The 16,499-nt window shown below is 40.0% G+C and overlaps 1 protein-coding gene across 2 annotated transcripts in view; it reads right to left on the reverse strand.

Moving 5' to 3' along the window:
• mipepa (mitochondrial intermediate peptidase a) overlaps positions 1 to 16,499 on the reverse strand; it is a 32,038-nt gene that overhangs the window by 13,964 nt on the left and 1,575 nt on the right. The window contains exons 3-16 of one of the 2 annotated variants that reach the window (XM_018748627.2): positions 15,979 to 16,067; positions 15,798 to 15,884; positions 15,295 to 15,358; positions 14,850 to 15,032; positions 13,453 to 13,609; positions 13,082 to 13,130; positions 12,504 to 12,564; positions 12,311 to 12,363; positions 6,181 to 6,334; positions 5,651 to 5,728; positions 4,963 to 5,167; positions 2,147 to 2,256; positions 858 to 932; positions 373 to 489 (exon numbers count right to left, since the gene is read on the reverse strand). In XM_018748627.2, coding sequence (XP_018604143.2) covers positions 373 to 489; positions 858 to 932; positions 2,147 to 2,256; positions 4,963 to 5,167; positions 5,651 to 5,728; positions 6,181 to 6,334; positions 12,311 to 12,363; positions 12,504 to 12,564; positions 13,082 to 13,130; positions 13,453 to 13,609; positions 14,850 to 15,032; positions 15,295 to 15,358; positions 15,798 to 15,884; positions 15,979 to 16,067 — 1,482 coding nt within the window. Of the gene's footprint in view, positions 1 to 372; positions 490 to 857; positions 1,423 to 2,146; positions 2,257 to 4,962; positions 5,168 to 5,650; positions 5,729 to 6,180; positions 6,335 to 12,310; positions 12,364 to 12,503; positions 12,565 to 13,081; positions 13,131 to 13,452; positions 13,610 to 14,849; positions 15,033 to 15,294; positions 15,359 to 15,797; positions 15,885 to 15,978; positions 16,068 to 16,499 lie in introns of those variants that run through there. The other variant, XM_018748628.2, reaches the window with a different exon arrangement.

The raw sequence follows: 16,499 nt of genomic DNA on the forward strand, positions 1-16,499 counted from the left end.
TATGAGAAACAAAGGTCCATTTGCAAATAAAACTGAACCAAAGCACGCCAAACTGGAACAACATTTTTTACACTAAGGTGTGTGAAGAAGCCCTACAGCAAAGAAGTTCAACAGCAAAAGCAAAAATAATTGAAGAAATTGAATATTTTAAGTTCGGCTCCCTAGCATTCTTTCCAATATTTTAGGGTGTCCATCAACTTGACTTGTAATTAAGAGTTTGTCAAATTCGAGTCAGTAATTTTTCCTGCCAATTTTCTACCACCTAGTATGAAAGCTCCTTGAAGAGACAAAGAATCAAAATGCCATTCCACTAAACAGCAGAGTGAGCGTTAATGTTTATGTCCATGCTGAACCGCATGTGTTAAAACCTACCGTATTCGGAACATACGGCAGGCCATAGAACTTCTCCTGCATCTTTTTCAAGATTTCGGTTGTTGAGCGATTCTGGGGCTTGCCATGGTAAACTTGATCCAGTACAGCATAGAAAATCTGTAATTTAACAAAAAAAAGATTCAGTGGAAACCAAAATTTGCATACAAATGTACAACTAAAATAAAGGTGGTGAAAAATATGTACTGGGATAAGACCTATATGCCTACTGTTCTACAGATTTTTATATGAGCAAAAAGTAATTTCTGTCTCCTCTGAACTCATTCATAGCTACGTTTATTCAGACAGCATATTTTTTCATAGAAAAGACATTTTCGTAAACAGATCTACAATAAAAAACTAAACTTTCTACTGTCACTTGGTAGTCCTGGTCACTGGAGAAATTTTGAATCCGGTGACATTTTTTAATCATTTGATGATGGTTTCTGCTAATGCTCAACGATTCCTCTGTGTCATTGAGTCATTACCTGAAGCTGAGTGTCTGCAGCACCACACACCTTCTTGGACTCACATAGACGAGTGACCATGTTTTCCGGCAGAGGCTGAAAGAAAGAAAAAACAATGTTCTAATGTCTGTCTGTGGGACTGACAATGCAAATCTTTATGTTGTTTTTGCGCTTCCTGTAAGTGTCCATTTGAAATATGGACTTCTTTCACAGTGAAACTTAAACAAGCCTTCAACAGTTTGTATACTAAACTTATGAAAAGCTCCTGCTATGATGTGCTGCCATGTGAAAAGCATGGAAATCAGTCTGTGAGCTCAACTCAATGTGCCATGACAATGTGATTTGTAATTCTGAGAAAAATTACCCTTGGTCCTGTGCTGGAAGAAATGTTTCACCATGACCAATAAATTCAAGCTTCTCGTTGCTTTTGATGGGAGAAACTCTCCTGTGGGAGCTCCAAGTTTGCTGTGCTCACCAAATCATCTCAAATGAAAAACATTCTGTGTATGATTTATGGAAAAAAGGATCTGTGGTTTACTTGCCATTTCTTCACTCCTGTGTGAGGGGGGGGGGGACCAAGCCTGTTCTAGGAAAATTTAAACGCGGGCTGACAACATACACACTTTCTATGAACAAACCTTCATAGTACTTCAAAAGCATATATATTAGTCTCTAGTAAATACGCATCAGTTCTCTGAGGAGTGTTTTCACTTTGCTTGTCTCTGCAGGGCTCTGGTAATGATGAAATAAAAAGCCCATGGGTGGCATAGCTGACGTAATCATTTCAGACACCCTTTACAAAACGTCTTTTTATTTATGGGGACACGTTCCATTCATCATACCGGAGTAATTAGCGCATATGTATTTTGTTCATGTCACATCATGTTGCTTGAAAAATTGAAAAAAGGAAATAATGAAGCTGGCAAAAAACTGTGTATTCAGCAGAGGACCTACCACTAACACTCATAATTCACTGAACTCACAGTAATTTTCTTTTAAGATTAACTTTCAGAATATGGCTTGTTTTACAAAAAACAGCAACAACAACAACAAATACTACTGGGCTCTCAGGAGGTTAAAGAAGCTTGGAAACCTTGATAAAATGGTAGCCTGCTAGTGTCAAGCTTGAGAACCCAAGTGGAGGAATCCAGAGGAACTTGGGGAGACTTATTCGATGATCCATCTATAGACAATGCTGTGAGTTTCATATTTTGGAATGGGATATCACATAAAGCTCCCTTTGATTCATTCCACTGTGCTGGTACTAACAGCGGCCTGATTCACTGTTCATGAAAAGAATGAATACCTACCTGGCCTGTCTGATAGTGGCGTGCAAACTGGTTTACCACCCTGTAATCGGTGGCAAAGTACTCCATGAGAATAGAAGGGACTTCTGCAAAATCGGTGGAACACCGCGTTCCTGGGAAGAAGCAGAAACACGTTTAACAGAAGGTTCATGTGTCTAGCCTCACTGGCTACACAGTCCTGAGATTACCTGCTCTGAGGGATACTGAGTTACATACAAAGGTGTGTAATGAAGCTTCCTTGTGACTAATCCTCTATCCACCAGATTTATAAAAAAAAAAAAAAAACAAAAAAAAAAAACCATGAAATACATATGACTCCCTGAGAGTATCTGAGACACTGGACTTTTCAAATCAACCACTCAAAGGATTAACTTTCCTTCTCTGTGTAACTGAACCATGACAAGTGATGTCAGCACATGATTATCCCACCACGACCAGTGACAAGCTCCTGCTCACCCTTTGGCTACAAAATACCTGGTAAAATGTTATCATACAAGTTGTTTGTAATTCACGACGACTAAATCTATAATTAAAACATATTGCCAAGAGTAGTTTCTCTTGCTATGTACAGCTTGTCAATATGGCAGTCCACCAGGCAAAAATACATGTTCCACTACTTCCAAATATGAGTATGGGTCAATACACATCCTTAAAAAATTTGCTTAAAGCAGCAGATTTAAAAGGAGTTTGAGTCTTCAGAATGTCTGAAAACAGACATAATTTCTATTACTTGTCACAATTAGATTAGTATTTGCTGTAACTCTTTACGCTGCTACTCATGTAATGTTATCGCCAATGTTATCTGTTGAAACATTTTCACTCTCTACCAATTCTATATGCAGCTACCCACGTAACATATGCTGGTTTGAACAATAGCATCAGACAAATCGACTGTATTTTGAGAAGTGAGCATCTGCATGTGTATTTCTGTCTACTGGTGAAATGCACTTTTGTTTTCTGAGCTGTAAGTCATTTTGGAGAAAAACATCTAAATAAATAAATGCAAATTTAATTGCAGATTTATTTGACGACATCAAAACTGCTCTTCAGGACAAATGAAAACTTTACTACAATATTTATAGGGATGGGGGGTGCAGCTGCACAGCAGGCTTGGCTGGGTCCTGCTCTCTGGCAGGTCTGTGGTTCGAGCCCCACATGGGGCGCCTTGTGACAGACTGGCATCCCGTCCTGGGTGTGTCCCCTCCCCCTCCAGCCTTATGCCCTGCGTTGTAAGGTTAGGCTCCGGGTCGCTGCGACCCCGCTTGGAACGAGCAGCTTCAGACAGTGTGTGTGTGTGAGATTTACAGGGATGAGCTTGCAATTTCAGCCTTCAACTTGAGGTTGTTCACCACTATACTACCTGCCACCTGCTGCAATTATGATCCACTAGTGGGCTAGCCAAGGTTCACCTGCAGGGCTATCAGTAGTGGGGTGAAAGGTGGTGACAATTATAGGGGCCCCACTAAATCCAGTAGTTATGCTATATGGGCCCCTACTCTATAAATAATTATAGGATATATATTACAGCTTCATATTGTATGCCTGAGAGTTTAACGAAAACAACAAAAACATGCAATTTCGTGAAAGAAGTTTGCCAAATATACCCTCTCCCCTCCCTAAAATGGTTTATTTCCATGGTTATTAATTATTTCAGCTCAGTCAGTGACAAACAGCAGAGGGACCCAATAAAATACTAAGTCTCACCTAGCTAGTGAACATCACCAATCAGAGTTGAGGCTGCTCTGAGAACAGCTAAAGTTAGAAGTGAAGTTACAGTGGAAGAACAGGAGACTGAGTGACTGAAAATGTCAGAGGGGGGAAAAAAAAAAAAAAGCATAAATCTGGGTACCAGAAATGTAATGAAAAGAAGGAGAGGGATCCCAGTTTATCACAACCTTCTTTAACAAGGCAGGTTAGTGCACTGTAGGGATGTCAATGTGATGGGATGCTGTGCCCTGATCATTTCGCCACTCGATTTACTTTTGCGGGAATAGGACACCTAATAAGAGCTGCCGCCTGCCCGCGGCCCCCTGCCAGTACTGTCACATCATTTTCTCATTACTGTACTGGCGCGCACTGACCGAACGATTACACGGTCAAAGTCCCCATCTTTTTGCGCTATTATAAAGAGTTGGTTTGTATAACGCAGAAGAAAAACTTATATGTGCGTCACAAGGATTACAGAGCTGCCAGCTGCTAATGTGATATGTTTTACAATAATACTGTCAAGAAAACGTGAATACAACTCACTTCTCTTGGTTGGATACATTCATTAGTTTTATGTATATCATATAATATTCTTATTCAATCTGTTCATTACTAATCAACATTTTAATTAAGATTTTTTTGCTATCTATTTGTTTTTATATTTAATTTATATTTGTGCGTTTTGCTTTTGCTGATGTTCAGTAAAAACCTTTATTTGCATTTATTTATGTTGTCTGTTTTGTTATTGAGGGGCACAGTGGCACAGCGGACTTGGCCGGGTCCCGCTCTCTGGCAGGACTGGGGTTCGAGTCCTGCTTGGGGTGCCCTGCAACGGACTGGCGTCCCATCCTGGGTGTGTCCCCTCCCCCTCCAGCCTTATGCCCTGTGTTGCCAGGTTAGGCTCCAGTTCGCCGCAAACCTGCTCAGGACAAGCGGTTTCAGACTGTGTGTGTGTGTGTGTTTTATTATTTTGTACGAAATCCCTATGGCACCATAGATGTGGGCCTCCATGCCTTTTTCTTATACCATACATGATATGGGTGGAGGGTGGTGGGGGTCCACCTCAATATTTTTCAGGGGGCCCAGAACTCCCTAGCTACAGCCCTGTTCACCTGTTACATGCTGGTAACGTGTTCGTCCCAGCATGGAGTGCATGGCATGCCCCATCTCGTGGAAGAGGTTCTCCATCATGCCTGGGGTGAGCAGCGTGGGTGCGCTCTGGCCAGGGTGGGGCAAGTTCAACATTAGCACTACCACAGGCAGCTGGTACTCCCCGTTCTGCATCCGACGTCCACCACGGATCGTAAAGTGGCAATCCTGGGGAGTAGGAAGAGTCTCGTGAGACAGTCTCTATCCCTTTAAATCCAGATTTATTTACCAGTGTATGATTGGTGGCTACTACCCCCAAAAATGTCACTCAGTTGCCTCATGGGTCAGTCTGTAAAAGGTGCTTTATGATGTCATAACTGAGCTAATTTCAAAGATTACACAGCCTCTCTGATGGCTCTTATCTTTGCCTATGAGTACAGAAGGAGACATTGTCTGATCCTTATATCTACAAGCAGCTATATACATACTCATAATTAATTACTGAATTCTTACAAAGGAAATATTGTGAAGGTTAAACTTCCTCTATTCATGCACTTAATGACACTGGAATTTTAGCAATGATTCACCAACCTATATCACAACTGAGCCCAGTGGTCTAAAAACACTAACAGTTAAGTCACAAACACAGGGACTGCGCCAGATGGTTCCTGTCTAGGCTGAGAGTGTGCAACAGATTAAGTGTGGCTCTACCTGGTGAGGTTTACCCAACCGTTGGAAAAAGTCACAGTAGATGTATCCCAGCAGTCCTTCTGTCTCATGAACAACAGCCTGAGGAAAAAAGAAAATAACACACTAGCAACACATAATATTTGCCTTAACTTTTTATTCTACCCCAACCACACTACAAGGTTCTTCTAGGTCAATACTGTTGGAACAGGATTTTATGGTTCAGTAAGATGGTCTTCCTTGGTCCAAATGTCCTTGCAAGCCACCTTGATGCAATCTGGCCACCTCATTGGCAGCCATATGTTTTTTTTTATATTTGAGGCCTTTGGTAGATATAAATTAAGCTTTTTGACAATTAAATAAACAAACAAACAAACATTAATAATATTGATTAATATATCACATTTTAAATTAATTAACATTTACAAAAATATAAATGAAAGAGGAATGATCAGTATACCCAAAGTATCATTTTGTTAACAGAAGTTGGATTTTAATTCAGAAGGGGATTTTTCTCTGACAGAACTTTCCGGAGGGCTGAGACACTGCCTCACCAGTTTCCGCACATCCTCACTCCACACCTCCCCGATCTTGGGCTGCTCAGTCTGGAAAGAGACCCCCAGCAGCTGGCTGAAGAGGCTGTTGAGACCCTCCATGCAGGATCCCAGAGATAAGTATGGGCTGTACAGGCTGGGCTCAATGTTGTACCTGTTAAGGAGAATACACAGACCTGCTGCACTTACATTCCACTACATGAAGCAACACAGCTGATGGATGCACTACAACTTTATGTTTGAACCTGCCAGTACGGTGGAGTGGATCACATTGTGAGGTCTGCATTGACAATGGAAATGATATTTTCCTGCAGCGCAGGAAATGGGACACAGGAAGACTGTTCCTCCAGAAGTTCACCAAAGCCAAGGTTTTAATAAAAAAAAAAACATCTCTTAGGAACAGCTCAAGTGGGGCAGCTGCCAATGTGATACTTGGGAGTTGTAGCCTTGTTATTGGAGGACCCAGATTCAAAACCCACCTCCCACTGTAATAATCGTGATCAAGGTTCTCATGTTGAGTTGCTACAGTAAAAATGAGCCAAATAAACAAATGGGAAGGTAACTGTAAACAGCTCAGGAAGCAAAAGGAACACTGCTAATCACTCGGCTACATGGACCAATTCCAACACTGAAGACAGGTTTCAAATCTCCATGACCCTGCAATAAGAAAAGTGCTTTTCAGCAGTGGACAAGTGAATAAAATGCTAGACAACGCTTCAATAAATCTGTGCTTCTCACTGCATAAAAATCATAAAATCATTTTTCTCTGATAGGTTTCTTTTAGTTTAAAACAACACATCTCCAATTATTTGATGACTCTCACAAGAAACTGTTCAGCCAGTCCCTCACAAAAACTCTCCACGACTTATCCGCCAGGTACACATGAAAGGAGCAGCTTATCAGTTTAAATGTAAGGCTCCTGTCAATCTGGAAAACATGCAAAATTACTCACCACTTGTGGGCACAAAGCATACCTTTCGCATCAGGGCCTTAAGGCTCAGCCAGCTGTCACTTCATTTTAATTAAACCCCTCTAAAAACATTGTCTGCTCTCCAACAGAGGTTCATGCAAAAAGGAAGGAAGATGACAGAGAGAAGATAACTACAATGAAGAGCAGTGTGTGATTCGGGTGCAGAATCTGGGGGCCCCATGTATAAAATATCTGTTTTACGTTATGTCGTTCATATAGAAGAATGTAGGAAAGGAGAGCAAGAGCGGCAAAACAAAACCATACAAGATCTTTGAGGGAAACTGAAAAGGTCTGATCAGCAACTGACCCATTTTGCTTTGCAACATTCTTCAACACATGCTGTCTACACGATTGGACGCTTCTCAATCCGTTGTTCACATGGCAGGAGAACATAAGCCACAGAACTGAATGAACAGTCAGTCAACCAGTGCTGCATAGCCCCCAGTGGAGCAGCAGTAACACTGACCCCTTCATGGTCTGAGTACTTCCTGCCACTCCCATTAGAAATGAGTAACAGAAAATCTACCTTCATGCAACAGTGCACAAAAGCAAAACAAAAAACAATCTTCAAAATTCTCAAACAATGATTACATACATTTTTTTTTGTATTTAATCTATGTACACTACAAGTTTCCTCATTCTTAAGGAGTGCCTTTTGAGTACAGTATTCTTGCAAAAAAATGTACAGGTAAAAAAGTGATAATTAAACCTGATTCCTGCTATGAAATTAGCTCCATGCTCCCACTTCCCAATTAGCAAGCTTATCCAATCACTGCATACTGAAGAGGAGCCTATACCCTGGTAAATACAGAGCAAAACACTTATGATGTTAGGTAAAATCAGTTAAGCCATATTTTGCATGCTATAACAATCAGGGCTTTATTTAAACTGGAAAAAGTGGGTCAGGAACCTAGATGCTATAATAGAGGATATCTGTTATAGAGGGGGGTCATTGTTAGTCCTCTAATGTAATACAATCTGCAGAAACAGAACCAACCATTCATTCAGAAAAGGAGCATTTCATTGCTCAATGCAAGTAGGACACCAGAGCAACAGTGTCAGAGTCCCAGTTTACCTTCAACACTGAAAGCTGGAAACTGAAGTGAAAGTGAAAAACACCCAAAGTACACACACACACACACACACACACATTTTCAGAACCGCTTGTCCCATACGGGGTCACGGGGAACCGGAGCCTACCCGGCAACACAGGGCGTAAGGCCGGAGGGGGAGGGGACACACCCAGGACGGGACGCCAGTCCGTCACAAAGCACCCCAAGCGGGACTCGAACCCCAGACCCACCGAAGAGCAGGACCTGGTCCAACCCACTGCGCCACTGCGCCCCCCGTATTGAATAAAAAATAAAAATGAGACGAGACATCTTTACGCTATCTATGTTCAGACAGAAGTGTAGCCAGTTCCTGTGTTGGGAACAGGCTTTGTACCCCCCGAGACCAGGAATGTCTGAAATAAAGATTTTAAAACACGACATCTAGTGTGTTTGGCCAGTTAACTTATTGGCCTCTAGTGAGCAACAGAGAGGTGAAGCAGTTCATTAATAATGTTTTTAACAATCCAAGGGGAGCTGCTGAAGAACCCCGGTGGTCTCCAAAAACCCATTCAACAGCAGAATAAACAGGAGGTGCAGCCAAGCAGTATTCAATTATTCCAATATTATTGCTACTGATTCATTTAGCTTATGTTTTTTTTGATGGGCAATGATTTACCCATTTCTACAGCTGGGCTATCATTACTGGAGTAAATGAGGGTAAGTACCTCACTCAAGGGTGCTATAGCAGGAACATGGATTCAATTCTAAGGAATTGCTATTCAAAATCATATGCAGAATTCAAATATGGAACAAAAATAACGTCATTGCTGGAAAACAACAACAAAAGCATAGCATTTATTAAGCAGGGACCCTGAGTAAAGAAATGAAAATAATAGATTTCAAAATTCCATGCTAAAGACATTTCATAAAAATAGTTAAAGACAGACTACAAACCTACAAAGAAATCTTGGCTCGGGTCAATAAAACAGGATCCAAGATCACTTTTTTCAAAATTGTATAAAAATGCAGACACATAACTTCTGAAGCTAAACATCCCTTCTGAAAATCTTAGGAATAACAGAATGCAGAATGGAGTGTGACCTCGGTACAATGTGAAGAAAAACTCCGCACGCCATCCTGAAAGCAGACGTGCTCTGCACTACATGTCTGACTTTGGACACGCTTCAGCTGCCGGTGGGGGACGCAGGAGGGAGATGGGTGGACGCCTGGCTCTTTGATCAGTAGTCCAGCAAGAGAGAGTTTGCAGATCTCCTCACCACAGTGTTTCTCTCTCAGCTCAGCACAAATCCATTTAACCCCCAGAAGAGGAAGAAAAGAAAAGAAGAAAAAAGACTGGTATTATGTCGTATTCCAAAGTCCTGTATGCACTGTACTGCTACCATTTCTCTATGCTTCAGAGGACTTCCTTTAGGTGTCAGAGGCTGAAAACTTGTCACTTTACTCTCTTTTTGGGAAGAAAAGTAGCAAGATTTTTTCCAAAAATTGTGCCAAATCTTGCACCAAAAAGATGAAATGGGATCAGTGGTATCCACCCTGATCATCATACACTTGAATGAAACAGCCACTCCAAAAGGCTTAAAACTGTAGTTAACTAACTTTAAGAAAAAATAGGACCTCTTAGAATTTGCCAGGTCTCTGAAGTTTAAATTTTACTGCCACCGGTAGAAACACGAACAGAATGAAAACGACCATCATTTGGAAATTAACGCTGGCTTTGCCATACAACAACACAACACCATTTTACAGATATCCCTCGATTTACTCACAAATTAGATGGTCTAAAACCTCACAGAAAGGTTTAATAAACTGAAATTATCTGTTATTCTCATTACTTTTATTAACGTCAAGCGACATTTAAATATTTTAAATTACACACATACACAAAAAAAAAAAAAAAAAAAAAAAAAAAAACCATCAACTTCCTAACCTTTCTGGTGGCTTTCAACTTTATTATCTTGGAAATAACTATAAAAACGAAAGTACTTTGCAAGATTTAACAATCCACAAGCTCCTCTCCAATGCTGACCGTTGACCGATTCATCCCAGAAACTGACAATTTTCCTCATGTTTTTATTCATGACTGACTCTCCTATTCTGTTCTCACAACCCAACACATGCGTCTAAGTGCGTTTTACTGCCAACTAATGGTTGCAGACAGTAATGACTTTGGTTCTAAAAATGCTAAATTTTAGAAAACAAGACTGGTGCAAGAAATGCTATCAAAATAAACAAATTGGAAAGTGTCTTTATGAAAATGCACAACTTAAAAGCCATAACATGAGCAGCCAGTGCCTTCCGGATTCAAAGATGCTAATCTGCCAGTTACGTGTTAGCCGTGCACTGCTTGCCATCAGACTTTTAGTGCAATACAAAAATTCCGGGACAGGAACCCCGGTGTTACCATGGTTAGCTCTATGCACAGAATGGCTCTTTCAGACAGCGATGTTCTGGGACAACACTGCCCAGAACACAGTGATCACACTGTGCAATACTGTGGCTGTTCTCAACTTTTGACTGATTGGCTATGCTAGACTAAAACACCCCTGATTCAACATACAAACACCTGAAACTGGGAAGGACTGCCTGACCAAGAAGATCTCAAGGACTTAAACACTCAATTATAGGGAGACGATACCCCAGGGGTTCACATGGTCTCGATGATTAAAGCGCTCGGTCGAAGTTTCCATTCATCCACAGAAGCTAATTCCACAATGATCTCAGGCATGTCACCCAGCTGTGTTACTTCCACACTGATAAAGCACCATCTGGAGATGTTTTCAAGTCATTCCAACACTGGATACTTGCCTTGAAGGGCAACTTTGAAAATCTGATACTTGTTTTGAAGAGCAGTTTGGCAAATGAACTCCTCAATTTTCATAAGTCTGGTGCCGTATATGATTTTATGATTAAAAGTAATTTCTTTGGAGGACTTTCTTTAGCCCCGCTGTTTCTAAGTCTCAAATTAAAAATCTGAAAAAGGCAGTGAAATGAGGATAATGCAGTAAATTCAAAGTGAAAATGTTACTAGGAAACCTCTGGTACAACAATTCACAACTAAAAATCTGTAATTACCTCCAACAATAAAAGTACAATTCAATTCTTATACAGCTATTTTTTTGAAAAGCTCTTCGCAATTTACAAGGTACATTTGGACTGAGGGCATTGTTTATAAAAGTCAACTGACTACAGATTCATGTAAATAAAAAGAAAACACCACTTTCCTACAGCTGCAAATCCCGTTCCTTCCATCTGATAGAAACTGACTTTATTCCCCAAAAAGCAGACAGCACAGCTGCACATAGCAAGAAACACCATTCTGTTTTACTTTAAATGGACCAAAAATCCACTTCATTGTCCAACCTTCAGAAAAGGTCAAAGATCACAGGCATGTAAATTCACATACTGACAAAAAAAATATCCATTTTTGATGTGAGCACAACAGAATTTAGGAGGTTTTAATGGACACCTGCCGTCAACATACTGCAGCTATATAACGATAATCCTTTGTATCGTGGACACCAATCAAGAGGATATCTGGTTGCTCTGGATGTATTCCATATGTTATGCATCACACTGACTGCAAACACATGTCGTTTTTACAAGTCCTTGCCAACTGCACACCCCTGCACTTGCTTGGATCATATTCTCGTATCTGTGACTTCTGGCGCCTGCCTCCTGCACAGCTTTAGATGACCAAAATGAGCAGATCACGCAATATTCCAGAGAGCGAACTGTGGACATGCGGGACCTGCATTACACATGTGAGCCATTTTGTAAACTCTCTTTGGTCTTTCGTGAAAGGCATTTAATGAGTTTCTCCCTTATTAAAAGCAGAACTTTGTCAAAACGTCTCGTTGCATTTATGTAGGGGAGATTGAGGGTACAGATCTGAAATTCATTGTGCCAAGTGAATCCAACAAATGACATCACACCTTCTGGATAGGATGTACCACTGTGACCTTGAACTGGACAAGCTGGCATTGATGGATGGATGGATAGACTTCATTTACTAACTGGAACATTGGCTGTCAGAGAAGGAAAAAGCCAAAGCTGTGTGTTTTTAACCAGTAAGGAGGTTTACACTCACCTTTCTGCTCGCAAAACACCACTGAGATAAGGGTGGTCCCAAGGCATCAGCTCCTGGGGGTAAAATAATCATTTACAAAACTAGATATCTAACTATTTTCCCCTTTCTTCATTTCCACAGCTTGACTTAACGTATCAACTCATGTAACTTCTTTCTTTGTAACACTAAACAAAGGAATACTGCCCATACTTACACAATTTGTAGGATTCAGTTTCATCTTCATCTCTTTCATCATTTTAAAGTCCTGTGCTGTTCTGCGAAGCAATAATGAACATGTTTTTGAAATGTGAATTTTGCATGAATCAGACTCACTGTTTTGCTGGTCATTATCATTAATTGCTCCCAATATAACAGCGTTTAATAACTTTGTTAAACAAGCTCTAACAGGCACCTGGATGTGAAAGCTATTCAAAATAATGTGATTTCTGAACAATGAAGCAGTTCAAATTTAGTCTCATCTTATGGCAACAGTAAAGTTTCACTAAACAGTGCGTTACATGCGCCACCATGTGAAATAAACCAGACACAACTACTGAAATGACATTTAAAATGAATTAATGAGGACTTTGTTAGTCCTGAAGAAATTGTAGAAGGCTAAAGCAGCACACATTCATCACTGCAGCGACAATACACCAACATAATAACAAAGGAAATATAATAAGTAAATAAACAGTAATAAATGGTTTAACTGGCATTAACAAAGGAACTGAGGCTCATCCAGGCACTGTGTGATGATTAGAGAATTTCTCATCATGTACTTCAATACTAAACCTGTCTGAGAGCTTGTCTGTCAGTAGTTTGAGGAATTCCATCACGGTCTCTGTGAAGAAGGAAAAAAAAAAAAAAAAACTGTGGCTTACAAACACAACTAACTTCTGCTTTGGACTATTTTATATTTTATACAATCTGTTTGTATTTTTGTTGGTCACTATATTAAGTTGGTCTTTTCACAGGTACACATTTTGCATAATAAATGCTGGTACTCATTCCTACTCATCTTGGTGACTGTCACTGAAGTACTATCTGAAAAACTACAATAGCGCATCTGCCTCGTACAGGATTACATTACTGACTTAAAGCTCTTTTAAACTCAAGCTCAAACTGAACTGTAGTAGCAAAGGAAGCCAAAATAGTCACTTCACCTGGAGTTTTTGCCATTGTTCCCTTTAAAGCCCTGTGTGCAAATGACTCATAGCCCACCAGTTTGGCGAGCTTGTCCCTGCAGGACAGAAGCTCATCTAGGCATTTCATCAGATTTTGATTGGGATAAAGAAAAATCTTGTACGCCGCCTCTCGAACCTAAAAGCAGTTAATGAAAAAGACACAGACAAAAAGATAACCATATATTAACTACTTGCACCATTTAAACGTTGACAGGTCAATGGAATCGATTTTGTACTGGTGCGAAGCTCTGGCGCCACCACGTGGCACACAGCGCAACATCAGGGAAGTGGAAACTACTGTATTTTGCAAACTGTTCTAACAAAAGGTCCCGCAACATGTCAAAGACAAACGCTTCAAGATCAATGAATTAATTAATAATGGCTTGAAAGTCAGGGAAAAATATTTTGGCACACTTATTTGTATTCTGGCTCCAATGGGGTGGAACAACCTGCCCCTCTCACTCAGAACTGCTGAATCTCCACCTACATTTAAAAAGGGTCTTAAAACTCAGCTCCTTCAGGACCCACTACTCCCATGATCTCTGAAGTTCATGTAATGTGTAAATGTTCATGCTCTATAACTTTGAGATCATAACTGTTCAACAATGGATTATTGCAGCTACTTGTGTAATGTCAATGTTAACAAAAGAAAAAATTTAGGAATGTGATTAGGAATTATTTCGATACACCTTTATGCACCTACTCGTGTGATGAACATTGGTTCATATGGTGGAAATGAACTAACTGTGCTTTAGAATGACACGTGTGCATCGAAGTCTCTTTCTGCCGATATAATGCACTCATTGTATGAATAAATGTACATAAATGAAGTGAAGAATCATCAGCAATCTTAAGTTATACACTTTATAGCATGTCTGTCAGGCTGGGGAAATGACAAGTCTATGACTGAATATGGAAACTTTCAATTTCAGAACACTGAATCACTGCATTTAAATAAGTGACATTTGTCAGGAGTCTCCAAAGATCATCAAATATATTTCACAATATCTCCACTACCAGAAGTGAGAGCACAAATTTCTCAGCAACATTAGAAATACTGGATGAAGAAGTTAGAAAATTAAGTTTTAAGTATAGGGTGATTTCAGGGCCGCTTAAAATGACTTTTAAGGGGCCCTGAAAGCAGCACAGCCTGACACACAATCCTCCAGCCATTACCAGTAAGTACTGATCCAATCAGGGGGGTGGTGACCCAGAGCTGGGCAACATTCTAGTCCAACACAGAGAAGCTTACATTATGTAACCATGACAGGACAAGTTGTTTTGGAGAAAAGCATGTGCAGAATGAATGAACGTAAATGTAAGTGTAAGCAGCAGCCCTCCCTCAGTATCCTGGTTCAACCAGTAGCCATACTTACCAGCTCATCTGATGACTCAGCATGTAGACCCCCAATTTGAATGTAGTTGCCATCCAGGGAAAAATGGTGGCGGATGTGTTCAGGCAGGGCCCGTTTCTCAATCTTATTTGGGAGGTGTGAGCCCACCAGGAACTCATTGTTTAAATCAAGGAGCTTCACGTGGAGGTTCACTGCCTTTCGCCTCTAGGGGAGGAAAAAAAAATCAAAACATTTACCATCCAAACATGTTCAAAGTCACAGGGCAACCATTTGACCTACAACAGATGAATGATTATTTGACTATGTTACACATGAATATGCAAAGGGTCTATGTGAATGCACAGAGTACCAATGAAAAGTCTAAGACCACCTTGGCAACCAGGGCAATCCTTGTACGGGACAAACTGAACAGAAAAGTGACAGCAAATCTCTTTATATTACATACACATTTACATCACAAATGTACCTTTTTTTCATCCAGGTGTATTCCACTAATCTCAAAATCAAACATGAAGAGCTCTGCTACCCTCCTGAAAAGACAATGCATCCAAGATATTTGTAAAACCACATCAAAATTATCAAGAAGTTTATTTAATAGAACAAAGAACATAAACCTACAGAAGACTAATTTTTAGTGTTAATATTTACATGCAAGTGTTCAATAATTCACATTTATTCATTTATCTGATGTTGTTCTCCAGAACAATTTACAGTGTTAAGCTACCCACACTTATTTACCAATTTATGGAGCTGGGTATTTTTTACTGAAGCACCATAGGACAAGTACTGTGCTTGAGGGTACTACAGTAGAAGGTGGGATTCAAACCTGTGACCTCTGAGTCCAAAAGCAGCAGATCTAACCAGCATTCCTGGTATAATTCATTTATAACTGTTAATTTCCATATTAAACCTTCCAGAAAGAGAAATAAATACAGAAGAAAAGGATCATTCCCAAAACAAAAAGCTTACCTGGTCTCTGGATCCAATGCTGCCATAACTTCCTTGTTATCCAACAGATCCTTCAGACATTTACATAGATCAACATTCGTGTTCAGTCTAAACAAAAAGATAAAATTAAAATCCCAACAAAGATGTTACTTTCTGCTCAAAAACTTATTAAGTATCATTTTAAAAGAAAAAAGGGACCTACTTTTCTACCATGGTACCGATCTTTAAACATGCCTTCTCAGCTGCTTCTCGGAACGCAGGGTCTGGATGAGCTACTTTAATAAAGTCAGCCTAAACAGAGAAAACAAGGTAACTTGTTGAAATTAAACTTGTGCCCCTACATGGGAGTTAAGAGACTACAATGAAATCTCTACATATATTTCTATACTTTAACTTTGTTTTCGGTGACTGAAAACCCACTTATTCAAACACACACAACCTCAGCTCCTGTGGGCACGAAATTTTCGAGTAAATTAACTTGTAAACCATCACATTTGAGGTAACACATTTTACATAATTATGCTACAAGAGAAAAAAATAGCCTCATTCTTTATTTTTGGTGATAAAGTCCTTCTCATTAGCTGACACCATTCGCAGTGTTATGGTACAGTGGGATGTTTTGTACACATTAACTTGGACCATCTTTGTATATCCAGACAGACTGGACACCTGAGGCCATAAATATGACTCTAAATATTTCAGAACTTAACATCTGAATCGGAA

Source organism: Scleropages formosus, chromosome 10, assembly GCF_900964775.1.
Source record: "Scleropages formosus chromosome 10, fSclFor1.1, whole genome shotgun sequence".
In the NCBI taxonomy this organism is placed as follows: Eukaryota; Metazoa; Chordata; class Actinopteri; order Osteoglossiformes; family Osteoglossidae; genus Scleropages; species Scleropages formosus.